Source organism: Vanacampus margaritifer, chromosome 16 (genome assembly GCF_051991255.1).
Source record: "Vanacampus margaritifer isolate UIUO_Vmar chromosome 16, RoL_Vmar_1.0, whole genome shotgun sequence".
Lineage (NCBI taxonomy): Eukaryota > Metazoa > Chordata > Actinopteri > Syngnathiformes > Syngnathidae > Vanacampus > Vanacampus margaritifer.
The window spans coordinates 1,448,563-1,462,953 of NC_135447.1; the positions used below are offsets into that span (position 1 = coordinate 1,448,563).

The window sequence follows — 14,391 nt, forward strand, 5'->3', positions numbered from 1 at the left end:
CCGCAATCAATTGTGATTAATGGCTGCCACTACTTTTTGAGAGGAGCGCATCAGAGTTTTATTACGGGGCTGTCAAGAGAGGGCGAGCGAGGGCGGGGCTAATTACCTTCTTACTGCCAAGCTCCCAGCAACTTCTCCCGCCGATTGTTAAATGTCGTTTCTTGCCATCCGCAAAAGACTGTTTTGTACTTTTGTACATGTTTTCGATGCTACGCAGGATCGAGTGTTTGCTTAAACACATTCAAAAAGGATTCCATTCTCATGTGGATGGTTGTGAAATTCAATCGGGGCTAAAAAAAAAAAAAAAAAACAAAGCTTCGGGCTATGGTCGCCAAATTAAATCAAGAAGACGACTCATTTTACAGATTTGTTTAAGAAAATGCAATCTCTTTTCCACGTCGCCAAGTGCAACATTACATCTTATTCCTATTCCCAGGGTCTTAGATTGCAACGTGTTGTTTATCTCTTTGACTGCCAAAAACGTTAAATAACGTTTAGTAAAATCCTATGGAGGAGTGCCAAAGACGTTAAAAGACGTTTTTTTTTCAAAACAGAGGTGAAACTAACCATTTTCTATTGTTGATTACTGAAAAACGGAATAAGGTAGAAACAAACTTTTTTTTCTGATGAAAGATGAGAGTCCAATCTTTCATTTGAACTATATGTGTTTCCATAGTCCAAACACATAATTTTCTGTGGACCTTGAAAGATCAGTCAAAATGCTTAAAATCGGCTGGCACCCACGGCATCCCTTTTCTGAAAACGTCTGGCAGTCAAAGAGTTAATGTGACCAAATTTCAGTTGGCCGATGAATTGATCTTTTTATATACTGTTGGTTTGAACTGTACTTGTTTTAAGTGTGAGCTTCGTGGTCTTACACGCCATTACTATGTTATTACGAGACATCTTAACATTCTTACAGTTTCCAACTCATTGGGGGAAAACAAACAACTCGCTCAACTGAGGCTAAATAAAGTATAGGTGCAATATATTTATAATACATTTGAGTTATCCAAGTATTATTACTATGTTATTACCATTCCCGGTATTACGTTAGGTTTGGTTGTTGGCCGACTGGGCTTATTGGGCTCAAGTATTTTGGTAATAGATTAATAGTATTTTTATTATATTATTTCATTATTTATTTTTCTCCCCCCCCAAAAAAAAGATTAATAGTAATAATATTATAAAGTTAATAAAATAAAATAAAATAAAATAAAATTAATAATTTACTAAAAGTGATAGTTTTAAAGGTCAAACTAAAATATTGGCTCAATATTGTCACATTGAAATATTTATTGAATCCACTAAGATTGCTCTTGGCACTCGCCCTCACTGCTTTCTGTGGTAGGGACAATATATTTCCTTCAATACAGTCAGATGTGACTCAGTTGTCACATTAAAAAAAAGGGAAATTGAATCAGTGTATATGTGTATAAAAAAAAAAAAAACTGTAAAGCTTCAGGCTATAAAAGCCTAACTGAATGAAGAAAACAAATGATTTGACGAGAAAATGCATCCACATTTCTACTTAGAAAAGTGCACCATCAATAGTTGGGCTTGAAATGAACAATGTAGCCCTTAACAGTTTGAACCGTCAGAATTATTAGGCTATAAAATGACAGCCAACGGCATTTGTTATTGCTTTGGCGCCTTGTGAAGAGCTTGGAAGGCTGTTTCGATGCTGCTGGAAGTCGTGTTTAATCCCATGATGGGAAAATATTCACGTTTGTGTGTCGACGTTTCAAGTTTGATGGACTGCCAAAGCCACAAAAATACGATAAATAAAGCGTAATTTTGTTATTACACTGTTATCACTGTGTAATTACTAATTGCTTCACACGTTTGCATTATATTGGCAATGAATGTTTTGGTTTAAGCATACTGTTGTTATTTGGGGTGCAAAGTTTTCATTTGATTATCTTTTCTTGATCCTCACATTGCTGCCGCATTAAATGCAAAGTGGGGGTGGAAAAAAATTGGAATCAATTAAAGTGAAGCAAAGACTAGCAAAGCTTTGCATGTGGAGTTGATCAGCGCTAATAAGAGCGGCGGCACCATAATTGGGGCGGGATGCGAATAAACAGAACAGGTTGTTAAATGTTCAGGGAAATGAGCCGCTCCGATTACGACTAACATGGCCGTCGAAAACTTGTTTGGTGGATCGCATTAACCTCATTCCGCCGTTAATCCCGCTGCAGACATGTGGGTCAAACTTAATGCAAGTCAAAGTAACACGAGAGCATATTAATTAACGTCTTTAACGGCTGCCTGTGCAGCACTCCGGGTTCACGTTATGCATTTGTGTTCATTTGTTGGCCTTTCCTCTCAAGTGGACGTTTTTTTTTTTTTTAAAAAAATGCATCTACGTGCCGTCGTATGAGCAAATGTGGTGAGAAATACCTTTGGATGGGAAATCCTCTTTGCCATAATCACGTTCATCTTGGTGAAAACTTGATTTTGCTTGATGGCACTGGCAGTTTCACTAACAATAGGCTTGGTGGCGCCCTTTGGAATTTTGTGAAAATTCCTTCCCGGAAGCGCTGCGTTGTCATGTTTGTTTACCACTGCATGTGTACCTCCACTGTGTTGCACGCCAGATGCACGACACACATGTATGTATACTCGGAGTGTCAGGCGATTAAGATTTTTAATCGTAACTAATCGCATAACTTCAATAGTTAACTTACAATTAATCGCAAATGTTATATCGGTTCTAAAAGTACAATAAGAGGTACAATAAAATATTTTTCTCTCTCTAAGATTTCATACTCTTAATATAAAAGCAAAAAGGGAAAAAATGTTAAACTAATAGAAATATGGCTGCATCTTTTAGTCATTGCTAAGTTTTAGTACTTTCATAAAAATTCATACGATAAAAAACGAGTGTGATATTGATTTGTGTTGAGGTAATTTTTCTGCCACTAGATGGCATAATTGCATTTGTAAGACATTGGTCATAGCATTTTTCAGAGTTATCTAATCATTAACATCAAGTAAATTGTGAAATTTTGCACATTTTTAAAATTGTAAAATACAACTTGAGCCCAGTCTCCACAAATATATGCATTATTATTAAATGTATTACTGATAAATTTGGACGTGGACGTGTCTGCTGCGTTGCGACTGGAATTCCCTCAGTACAGGCTTTGCAAGTAAGGGGCGGTCATTAATGATATGAACTTTTGGTAGGTGTGTCTATCATGACTAAACCTCGGGCCAAGCAATTCATCAAAATTCTATTACAATTATTACACTCCATAATTACAAAATTGGCATCATTGTACACAACAATAAAAGAATACTATTACTCATTTTGAGTTTAAATTTATATATTTACACCTTTTTTTTTATTTTAAAATGACTAATTTAATACATTTTGTTTGGTCCAAAAGGAACTTATATTTAAACATTTTCTTGTTTTGCACCCAAAAAATAATCGTTGGAATAATCGTGATTTCAATTATTACCAAAATAATCGGGATGATCAATTTTTCCCTAATCGAGCAGCCCTAACCAAACCCACAAACAAACTTTCAAGCTTCAAAAGATAAAGGAAATTACTATTAATTGAGGAGTTGATTATTTTTCTGATTAAATGGATTTGAAAAATGTTTAAATCCCCCCCCCCCTCAAAAAAAAGGACAGTGTTTCAAATTGACATTATACAAACTAATGAATTATGTTTCAGTTACTGGTTTGGTCGTGAAGCAATTTGGTTAAAATGTCGATCATCACAAGCAATTTTGATTTTGATCCGCTTTCATGAGGACGACAGATGTAGAAGAATATTAGATGTCGAGGGCCTGAATTCCAAGCATGTGGGCAAATTTGAATTAAAAAAGATTTCTAAACAATGAATCCATGAACTAATTAATTAATCGACGAGTTGTTGACTCGTCGATTAATCGTTCCACCTCGAGGCTGAAGTGGCCGTTTTGACGATCTCCCAAGGGTTCTTTCAAAGCCTGATTGGTGCCAAATTTCAACCGTGGCGTTGCATGCGGGCGGCAAAGTTTGATGACTCGCCATAAAACTGGAAGAACTCACAAGGTCGCAGTCGACAAATATCTACTGGCAAGTCCTACCTGGGAGAACTTCAATAAATTAAGATCTCAGGTACTATTATTTGAAAAGGTAAAAGTGTGACATGGCCTCATTGGTCCATCTTAACACATTTTGGACAATTCATGCTTCAAATTTCACGGGAACTGTCTGGGCAAGGCCTGAAATTCTATTCCAGACTTCCCGGCAGAGTGTTTGGCGCTCCTTCCCGCGGGTGTCATGGCCGGGCCGCATATCCTTAAACCCTTTTCTGTCCGCATCGTTTATGAGAGCAAACAAGTGAGCTCCTGAGCAAGCAAACACAACAAGGGTCTAATCAGATGCTTGAAGTTTGTTTTGATTCACGCCGAACCCAGTCAGCAAATTGTGTTTTCGTCGCGTAATTAAAAATCCAAATTGGCCACTGCGGTGACAGCTTTAGATGAGAAAAGTTGAGGAACGTTTGCCAGCGGTCTGCCAGCCAACAAAAGTAGAGAGAAAAAAAAAACAAAAAACAAAAAAAAACGATGAAAGGCAAAGTGCGACTTACGCCTGACGTCTCGGAAGTAGATGGTCTGCCTGTTGGGGTTGAGCAGCTGGATGACCGAGTCGTCGTTGTCCTTCACCCGACAGCTGATGATGGCCATCTCGCCCTCCACCACCGACACGTTGTCCGTCACCAGGTTCTGACTCACCACTGTGACAAGCGTCAGAAGAAAATGGCGGCGTTTCAATATGGCAAAAATAAGCATTTCTTTTAATCGTACAGTAATTAATCGCGCGACTTCAATAGTCTGCAATAAAATGTACCAAAAAGTTTTCATGCGCTTGTTATATGTGTCAATAATGGAACAAAATGTTAAACTACTTAAAAATATGGCTGCATCTTTTAGTCATTGATACAGTAATATCATAATAATTCATCAAATTGAGTTAAAATTAAAAAGATGTACGGTACTGTAAAAAAAAAGTGCGATATTGATTTGTGTTCAGTTCGTTTTTCTGCCACTAGATGGCATAATTGCAATTGTAAGACATTGGTGACCGCTCCGTGCAGTTTTCTTTTCATATTAAGAGCTCTCTAATCTTTAACATGCAGTAACTTGTGAAATTCTGCAAATTTTTTAACATTGTAAATACAACTTGACGCCAGTCTCCACAAATAGATGCATTATTATTATAATTATTAACTCTTTCACTGCCATTGACGTTTATAGATGTCAAGTAAAAACCTACGGAGCACTGCCAATGACGTCTAAAGACGTCATCCAATTTTTTTTAAATTTTTTTTTGAAATGGGTGCGGGCAAGGCAAAGAAGTGTACAATTCACTAGAGTGCATGAAATAACATCGTTTCACAAAAAGCTCTTTTTCTCCGTTTTTTGTTTCAAAACAGAGAATTTCGGTGAAAGTAACCATTTTCTATTGTTGATTACTGAAGAACGGAATAAGGTAGAAACAAACTTTTTTTTTCTGATGAAAGCTGAGAGTCCAATCTTTCATTTGGTAGTATGTGTGTTTCCATAGTCCAAACACAACATTTTCTGTGGACCTTGAAAGATCACTCAAAATGCTTAAATCGGCTGGCAGTGGCGACATCCCGTTTCTGAAAACGTCTGGCAGTGAAAGAGTTAAAATAACTCAAAATGAATGCACAAACTTTGACACCCCGACATTTAATGTTTGTCAGAATTTCTTGAAGATTTTTTGTTTGCTTGATTCTTTGCTTTCCCATCCATCTCAATTGACGTCCATAATACGTAGCTTTGGCAATAAATGGTTGGAATCCCATTGATGAACAAAAACGGCCACGATGGAATGAAAATGGAGTTGAATTTCAGGACCCGATCAAATATGGATACAAATTTAATATGAATCGGATCTCCACGAACTGCGACACAGACGTAGGCAGAGGATAGAGCCCGTCAAATGTGACATGATCAAAATAGTGGGAAATACATCAAGGCACAAATTCGGATTTGGTAAATCCCGACTGAATTTGAAAGCCGATTCAATGAAAACTTGCTCGGCTTGAGAAAATCTCTCGGCCACCTTAAAGGTGCTCAGAAAGACAACGCAACGTGAAAGGCTGTGACTTTCTGAAGACAATATTTGTGTTGTTATCGGCACAATCGGGTTGTTCCCACATCGAAATCTGCTCTCATTGCTGATGACTGCCTTGCGCTCAGACGGTTCGGGTCATTAAAAATGCCGGTTATGCGGCGTGAATTACCGACATGCCGCAAGAATGGCTGAACACAATTTGCGCAGTTCAATTTCAGGCATCAGAGGCCCAAAAGAAAATAGATTCATGAAGTGGGTATTATTCTTCTTTTTTTTTTTTTTTTTTGCAGACTCATTTGAGTCTTGCTCACTTCCTCTCAATTGCCGGAGGGGAGCTCCACTCGCCTCCAGATGGAGTCAGGCCAGTTCTTTTGTTGTGACGTTTGGGTTTGAGATCAAACCATGACTAGGGGACGATCTGGATCCGATCAACAGCATAGAAGCACTTCCATTAAAGTATTGAAACGTGACTGGCAGGTTTTGGCTGAAAAGCGCTGAATGTCGAGGACAGGGTTAGGTTAAAATAGCTCAGCAGTGATGGGACAATTGTGATTTCCCAGGAATGTTGCTGTAGTCATCATTTGAAAATGTGAACACTGGCAGCTATTTATTGAAATCAAATCCATTTGTTATGAACTCATGAACACGGTGAGTGTCTTCAGCCAGCTTATTTGACTGTTTTACAATACTTTGCCCCTTTTGTCCTTTGTTTAACTTCACTTATGAGTGGAAAAAATGTCAAAAATTGGACACTTTGTTCACCTATTTCGTTTGTGGGGGGACGTCTAAACATTGTTATCTTTGTATTTTGTTGTGAATTAATGAGTGATTATTTTTTAAAACTGATTTTGACCATTCCCCCAATTCTTTTTTTTTTTTTTAATTAATCATGGACTCGCAGCCATTTTCAGCTCGCAGCTCGGCTTGGCCGTTTTACTGGATTTTGACTGATTTTGCAAGAATTGTGTTCTATTGCTATAAAAACATGGAACCTACCAAAAGAAATATTTGAGTCTCTTCTTTCATCAGGACAAAAAAAGTATATTTATTTCTGTTTTCATTTTGCAGCAATTAGCATTAGAATATAGCAAAGTTTCATCATTATTCACAAAGTTTTAAACTGGGGGGAAAAACAGCTTATTTGCAACATGGCCTTGGCTGATCTCTTATACTCTGCTGCCACCTGCTGGCCGTTTTACTAAATAACTACAACTGCTTCAACCGTTCTCTGCAGTTCAGGGGCTGCATCAAAGCCTTCTGTATGGTCTAGCATTAAAAAAACCAAAACATTATCAAAATTCATTATAAAAAATACGTAATATTTAAAATAGAACGTATTTATACGTTTTTGGGAGCAAATGAGTTAAATGTATTTTTTTTTATTACAGAAGTGTGTTTCAAATTGGTTACCCTTCACATTAATCTGTAGCAAAAAAGTAGGTCTCAACTCAAAAAAGTTTTACATTTCGTTTCAGATTTGGCTTCTTCTTGTGAAGACCACATTCATACCAGTTAGACGTAACAGTTTGTAATACTCTTAAATGCAAAACAAAAATTCATACGATAATTTGATTCATTGATGGAAAAACTGATTCTAAAAATATTCTATAGTGACAGCCCTTCAAGATGGAAAACATTAGCTACAATTATTTGGAATGTCCTGAACAGGAAAAGAAAAAAACAAAAAACTAACTCGGATCATTTGATTATGCAGCAAAACGATGACTGACTGGCCAAGACCTAAACCCGACAGTCTGCATTTCACTAAAGAGGAAACACAAAGGAGTAAAACAGCTGTTGCGCATTCCTAAATAGCAACTGTATAATGTCTTCAAAGGCTCGTTTACACGCGTACGTCAACTCATTTCGCATTTCTAACGACATAATGCTGCATATCAAATATTTGTTAGCAAATCCATCATGGCCGCCGGTCAGTGGAGACGCAAAGCAAACAGCACGTACGTGATTGCAAAGAAGACGTCAACACATGCCTTGTGAAAAATGAATGAACGGCCAAGGTTCGACGCGCATTATCATAAACAAAGGCGCGACGCAGCCGCTTGAAAATTCTCCCCCCATTAAATATTACACCGCATTGTTGTCATTGGCTTTTGTTTGGTCGGCGCTCGTTAGCTGCTGCGGTGACATCAAGACCTTGCGCGCTTCATCCTCGTGTTATTGCAGAATTTGTATGTAGTCTGCTGAATTTCAGCTTTTGGCAAATCACACCAATGTTTACCCCAAACCAAAGTAAACAAATGAGAAGTGATTGTTTTCTGCTGGAAATGTAGAATCACAAAACAAAAAAGACTTGGAAGACTAAACTCCCCAACTGCACTTTGGCTTCCCGCTCGTATACATTGCGCCTTGATTTTGCATGAAATATGCCCGCTCTCATTTATTGATCAAGCGGCGGAAACACTGCAGGGAGCGAGCTCTTCAAGGCACGGCGACGGTGTTGCGGCGTTCAAAAACTGCTCGTCGACGACGACTCTTGGAATGCAAGAGGCGGCAAATGACTGATTCAGACCGTTTTTTTTTTTGTTTGTTTTTGCCCCACAAAGTTGGGAATTACGGGAAAGTTGCCTTCTGTTGTTTGTGGGATTAAGAAGATATCGGATTGGTTGGCATTAACCCCGCCCCCATGTGCCAACTGCTTTCATTACCATGACGATAAGGTGAGGAAATAGAAATTTAAAGATGTAAGTGACTTTTACTAGGAGAAGAGAAACGCAGAGTGTGTATGAGTGCATTTTCACTTGCGGAGGCATCACTTCATGCTGCAATCCATCCATTTTCTATCGAATTCATTTACTTCCTCGTTAGCTGGCGTCTATTCTAGCATTTGATTCACACACAAAATAGCAAGTGAAGCGTGGTGATGAAGTGCTGCCTCCACAAGTGAAAATGCAATACATGTGCGGGGGCAACATGGCTCATGAGTTGAGTGGTTGTCTTTCAACCCTGAGGTTGTGGGTTAAATCCCAGGCCATTGTGACCATGTGGAACTATCCTTGAGCAAGGCACTGCCCCCCCAGTTGCTCCTGGTGCTGCGCCATCAGTGGGTGAATGAGTCGTCACCATGTAAAGCGCTTTGAGGGCCTGAGGTATATTTTGTGTAGTTTTAAGGCTTTTTTTTAGTAGAAAATTGTGTTTTATGGGGACCTGGGAACGGATTATTCTCATTTCAATGGTTTCCTATGGGAAATACTTGTTTGGAAGACGAACTTTTCGGCTCACATACTCTCTGTGGGAACCAATTAAGTTTGTGAGCCAAGGTACCACTGTATTTACTGGCTGGCTAACGAGTAGCCACTGCTTAACGCCAATCCTCGTTACCATGTTATCGAAAGCCATTCTCGGCGCACCCCTCCGTAGTGGGGTGTAAGGGTGTGCCCCCCAAAAATGGTTTAGCTCATCATAAGATGCCACAAGATGGTGGGAAAGCACTGCTTTTGTCTAAATGAAGCTCCTCAACTCACTTCAACATCGTTTCTTGCTATCAAAATGCCACAAGATGGCCTCAACACAAAAAAAATCTGCAAATATCAGGATCAATAAAATCGCGACTTAAAACAAACGGATTCAAAGTAATGAAATGTACTATAAAACTTAAATGACACACATTTGCAACCACTTTTGAGACATAAGGTGATTCATTTGCCGCATTAATAATACTAGGGCTCCAAAAACCCGAAACAAAAACATTTGGAAAGGGCATAATGTCGTGTTTTCAAGTGAGTACGTTTTGTTTGCTTTTTGTTTACTGGATTTGAATATATGAACGAGGGGCACATCTGAGGAGGTGTGTATCGATAAACGTGCGCAATTTTGCTGCTGATCCCAATTAGGATTGGACGACTGTGCGGGAGGTCTGCGCTCCACTTCTCTTTGCAAAGACAGCATTTTTGATAGGCTTCTCATTACCGCGCGGTCGGTTGAGTGTTCGGGGGTAATTGGGCAAGCTAATAAATGGATGGATGAACATGGGAATTCACCTGGTCATTCCAAATGCATGTGAAGCAGGGAAGATCTGCAGTGTTCCAATCGGGGGGGGGGGGGGGGGGGGGAGTCTGACGTTCCCACATCAAAAAAACTTTAAAAAAACAAAGCTAGCGCAGAACATGCCCTCGGTTCGGCTTGGCTGACTGACAGCTCGAGGCAGCCGGGGAAAAGGTCAAGATCCTCGTAGCGGCCGAGTTCTTCAAAGGGGGCTCTCGGTGATGATCGGCGGTCGTTTAATCTGTATGTAGCCGGCGACTCGCTAAGCCGACTTTGCAGCACTTCTTCTTGTTCGAAAAGGAGACGCCTCATTTGTTCTGTAAAGCAGAACGGTTGAGTTGCGGTTGCTAGGCTACGTTAACACCACCAAGTAAATCAGTGCCGTCAAACCCGTCACGATCCACACCAATCTGTGTAGTCTTCATTCTTCCCATTTTCAACTGGCCAACGAAAATCACAAAATCAAAAGATGACTTTTTCTTATTTGATTTCTTGTCAATTTTAGGCTTTATATATATATATATATATATATATAAAATGCGACATGTAAAAACGTATGAAGCCAATTACACTTCAGAGCTATCATTGATATAAAATGACGAATAGTTCATGTGCTGGATTGTGATCGTGGTCCAAACTGGCTAACCTAGCTAGCATGTCTTAGCTCAGGCTTTTTAGGAAACAAAACACCAATTAAATAGTAAAATCAAATTCAGTCCAGTGGTAACAAACGGTAGTAGACTGTATCAATTTGGTGGAAAAAACAACTGCCTTTCCCACTACTATTGTGGGAACACTTGGTGCTAAGCTATCTTGCGCCATACCAGCTAGCCAATGAGGCTAAACGCTGTCCTTATATGGCGTAGACGCTCCTCGAGGTCAATCATATAATAATAAGCAAGTCTTCTTGTTGACATTATCCAGTCAGGAACGTGAATAGATTAAGCTGGAAATCACACAAGAAAGTTCTAAAGGAATTGCATCTTGCTAACTTTTACCAGCAATCCAATCCAGAAGCGTGAGCGAGGCAGACATGCTAATCGCTAGCCCACTGCGCTGCTCTGGCCTGAGTTAAAATTCTCCAAACTAATATTGCCAGGTGTGACATCACCACCCCGAGGTAAATTGCATCACTTTGTAGCGCACAAAAGGCCCACATCCATAGACATCAGCGCACAACAACAACAACAATGCGGCCAGCAGCGAGAGACACAAAAGCGCAGACAAAAAAAAAAAATGGCGGCCTAATCTTCCATGCGTTTCCTTTAAAATGTCACGCAGGATTTAATAGCTTGTAAAGACACGACGCGGGGAAGCGAACGCGTCTAGAAATTCGTCCAATTAGGACGAGGTGAGAACGGATGCTTGACGATACAAGAAATACAAAAGTAAAGTGGAAATAATGAGAAAATGACAGACTGACACGAGGATTAGCGTGTGTCCCCCCCCCCCCCCCGTTATTTTCATCAACACTTTTTGCTTGAGTTCTTCGCATGAGCTGTTCAAGTACAAATCAAACTCGCTGCCCCCTCGTCAAAAATCAAGCAGCCAAGATGATGACGTGCCAGAAACAGTTTGAGGCTACTAATACAGCGGCGTTAATTTCCTAACGAGTATCTTCCTCGCTGTCATGGCGACCATCTGTGCGGCCTAATCGAATATGCGCGCGAGAGACGCCCGCCGTACAGCTGTTTTTCAACGTCGCAAAATCTTATTAAGTCAGGGAGCCGCGGGCGAGCATATTATCTCTCCCCCTCCCCCACCGCCAACTTGCCACCGCCTCGCCTGACAACTTTCATTTTGTTTTGGTACGCTGTGACTTTTTGACACGGGCGGCCGGCGGCTGACGTCTTTGACCCTCTTCAGCGCCACGGGTCAAATATCTGCTGGCCTTTTTCGGGAAAAACACTCAAATGTCAGCAGAGAAGCAACACGGGATGAACTCGTAAAAGGGCACACGGGTTGAACTCTTATTGTAGAAGTCAGTTTATGGATTGTTCAAAAAAGAACAACGTTATGATCTAATGCCATGTAGAAAATATTAAAACTTGCCATCATTAAACCTTAATTACCTGCACATGAATGTTTTTTTAAGTGATAAATTACGAATTTAGCCATTTTTCGGCAGTAAGAAGATAAGTAAGATTTTGTCTATAATCATTTTTCTTGTACAATTAATACCTTCAAAAACACATTTTGAAACCTGTCGTCGACTGAAGATGATGTCACGCATGCTCAGGAACCAGGCAACGACCAATCGTGGCACAGTTTGCTAACACCACGTGACCAAACCCAGAAAACAGCTGAGCCGTGATTGCTCATTACCTGAGCACGGGTGACGTCATCTTCAGTCGACAGCTATTAATTGTGCACGACAAATAATGAAATTAATTGCAGACAAAATATTTTTTCTAGGGCCTGACCGATTAATCGGCCAATATTTCAAATCAGAAAATATTGGCAGAGATTTTGCCGATTTTTAAAAAAATTGATTACATACAAACAAAGTATAACACAAAGCTAACATTATTTATGAGTCTAAAAATGTACAAATTACACGGGTCACAGAATTCCTTACCTTGAACGCTACAATGAAATTGTCTTGATGAAAGAGGGCCGTAATTAATTATGCTGGGATGAAACAAGGTTACGCTGGTATGTAATCGCATCACGCGGACGAATCAACCTCAGGTGGTTATTTACAGTATGGGGCGCCATTAAATATTCAGTTTGTGGTAATCATATTTAAAAATATGCAATTCCTCAACGGAGGGCGTTGTTCCGTCAATTGGCAATGATTTAATAATTTGGTGTTTTAATTGAATTAGCGGGACGTGATTAATGATGCTGGTCACATGCAGGTGAGCACTACGTGGGAACTCGATCTTAAAAAAAAACAATATGGCACGCCAAGGCTTTTCATTTAGCACAGCGGTTCTTAACCGTGTTGGTGGTACTAAACTCCACCAGTTAGTTCCCTATGCGCATTCACCAAAATCGTTTTTCTGTTAAAAATGAAATATATTTTTCAAATTCAAGACATAGCTCAACTTTTAGCTCAACTTCAAATTGCAAATCATGCCATCACTCGACTCAACTTTATATTTATAAAGCACTTTTGCTCTTTTCTTAAGATGGAATCCAGGGGCAGCAGATACAATGAAAACAGCAGAGGCCCCAGAATTGAACCCTGTGGAACGCCATACGTTCTGTTACGCATGTGAATTCATATTGCACATATTTGTCTCGCTTTCTTTTTTTTTATTAGATAGTTAGTATGAAGGGATTACAATAATAAAGAAATCACATGATGTACCATCACAACGGTTGAGACGGGGGTGTGTGTCTTGAACTGCTGGGGTTCGGTCAAACCCAGGTTAAGTATCACTGATTTAGCACCCATGTCTAGTATGAAACTATTGAAAAGCATATTTGTCCAATTTTTGTGATTTTCTTTCATCAAGGCCCACAGTCGGGAAACAAAAAACCGCAATGGATTTCAGTTCTGATTTAAGTAGAATCCACTCAATGAGGAAATCTTACCTCCAACGCTGCTGGGCGAGGTTTTAAATAATCCCATAATACCCACAGAGACGACAGAATCCACCTCAGCCTTATACTTTGTCACCATGTTAAATTATGAGGGGAAGTCGGACACAAATCAATAAAGAGAGATTTGCCGCGGGGGACTATTGTATGCTAGCATAATGGCCGATGTCGAGGGGGCTTCCCGGCAATATAATATTTCGTCTTAGCTATTGCTCCAATGGAAATGGCACGGAGCAGCGGCTTTTGAGGAAATTCAGTATGCAGCTTGCTTTTTCTGCATGGTTAAGGACATGCTGCTTCTAATTAGAGTCGCAAGTGTCTTCAATCGGCTGCCGATACGAGACTCCTTACATCGTCTTTACTTGACAAAGTCCATTTAGCATCGTCGTTTTCCTTTTGTTTGGTGATTGCGCGCGTGTGTGTGTAATGGGCACCGTACCGTGCAAATAGCGCATCGACCCACTCAACTTATTCAAGTTTTATTCCTGAAACTAAAAAATAGAAACAAAAAAGGATCATTACATAGAATTTATTTATGGCCGAAATTTAAAGTACATAGCTTCCCACAAGTCCACTTGTATCGTTACGAGCACATCGGAACTGAGATATTGTCGTATCTCAAAAAAGCGGGACACCTCATATTTTTGTAAATATTTGATTGTATCTTTACATGGGACAACTTTAAGCAAATAAAAGTTTACTGTCCCCTCAAATTAACAACAGAGAGCAATA

The 14,391-nt window shown here is 39.7% G+C and overlaps 1 protein-coding gene across 6 annotated transcripts in view; it reads right to left on the reverse strand.

Moving 5' to 3' along the window:
• Positions 1–14,391, reverse strand: part of cadm1a (cell adhesion molecule 1a) — a 283,504-nt gene that overhangs the window by 59,647 nt on the left and 209,466 nt on the right. For all 6 annotated transcript variants that reach the window (XM_077546895.1, XM_077546894.1, XM_077546893.1 and 3 more), the window contains exon 3: positions 4,595–4,741. In XM_077546895.1, the coding sequence (XP_077403021.1) occupies positions 4,595–4,741 (147 nt within the window). The remainder of the gene's footprint in view (positions 1–4,594; positions 4,742–14,391) is intronic.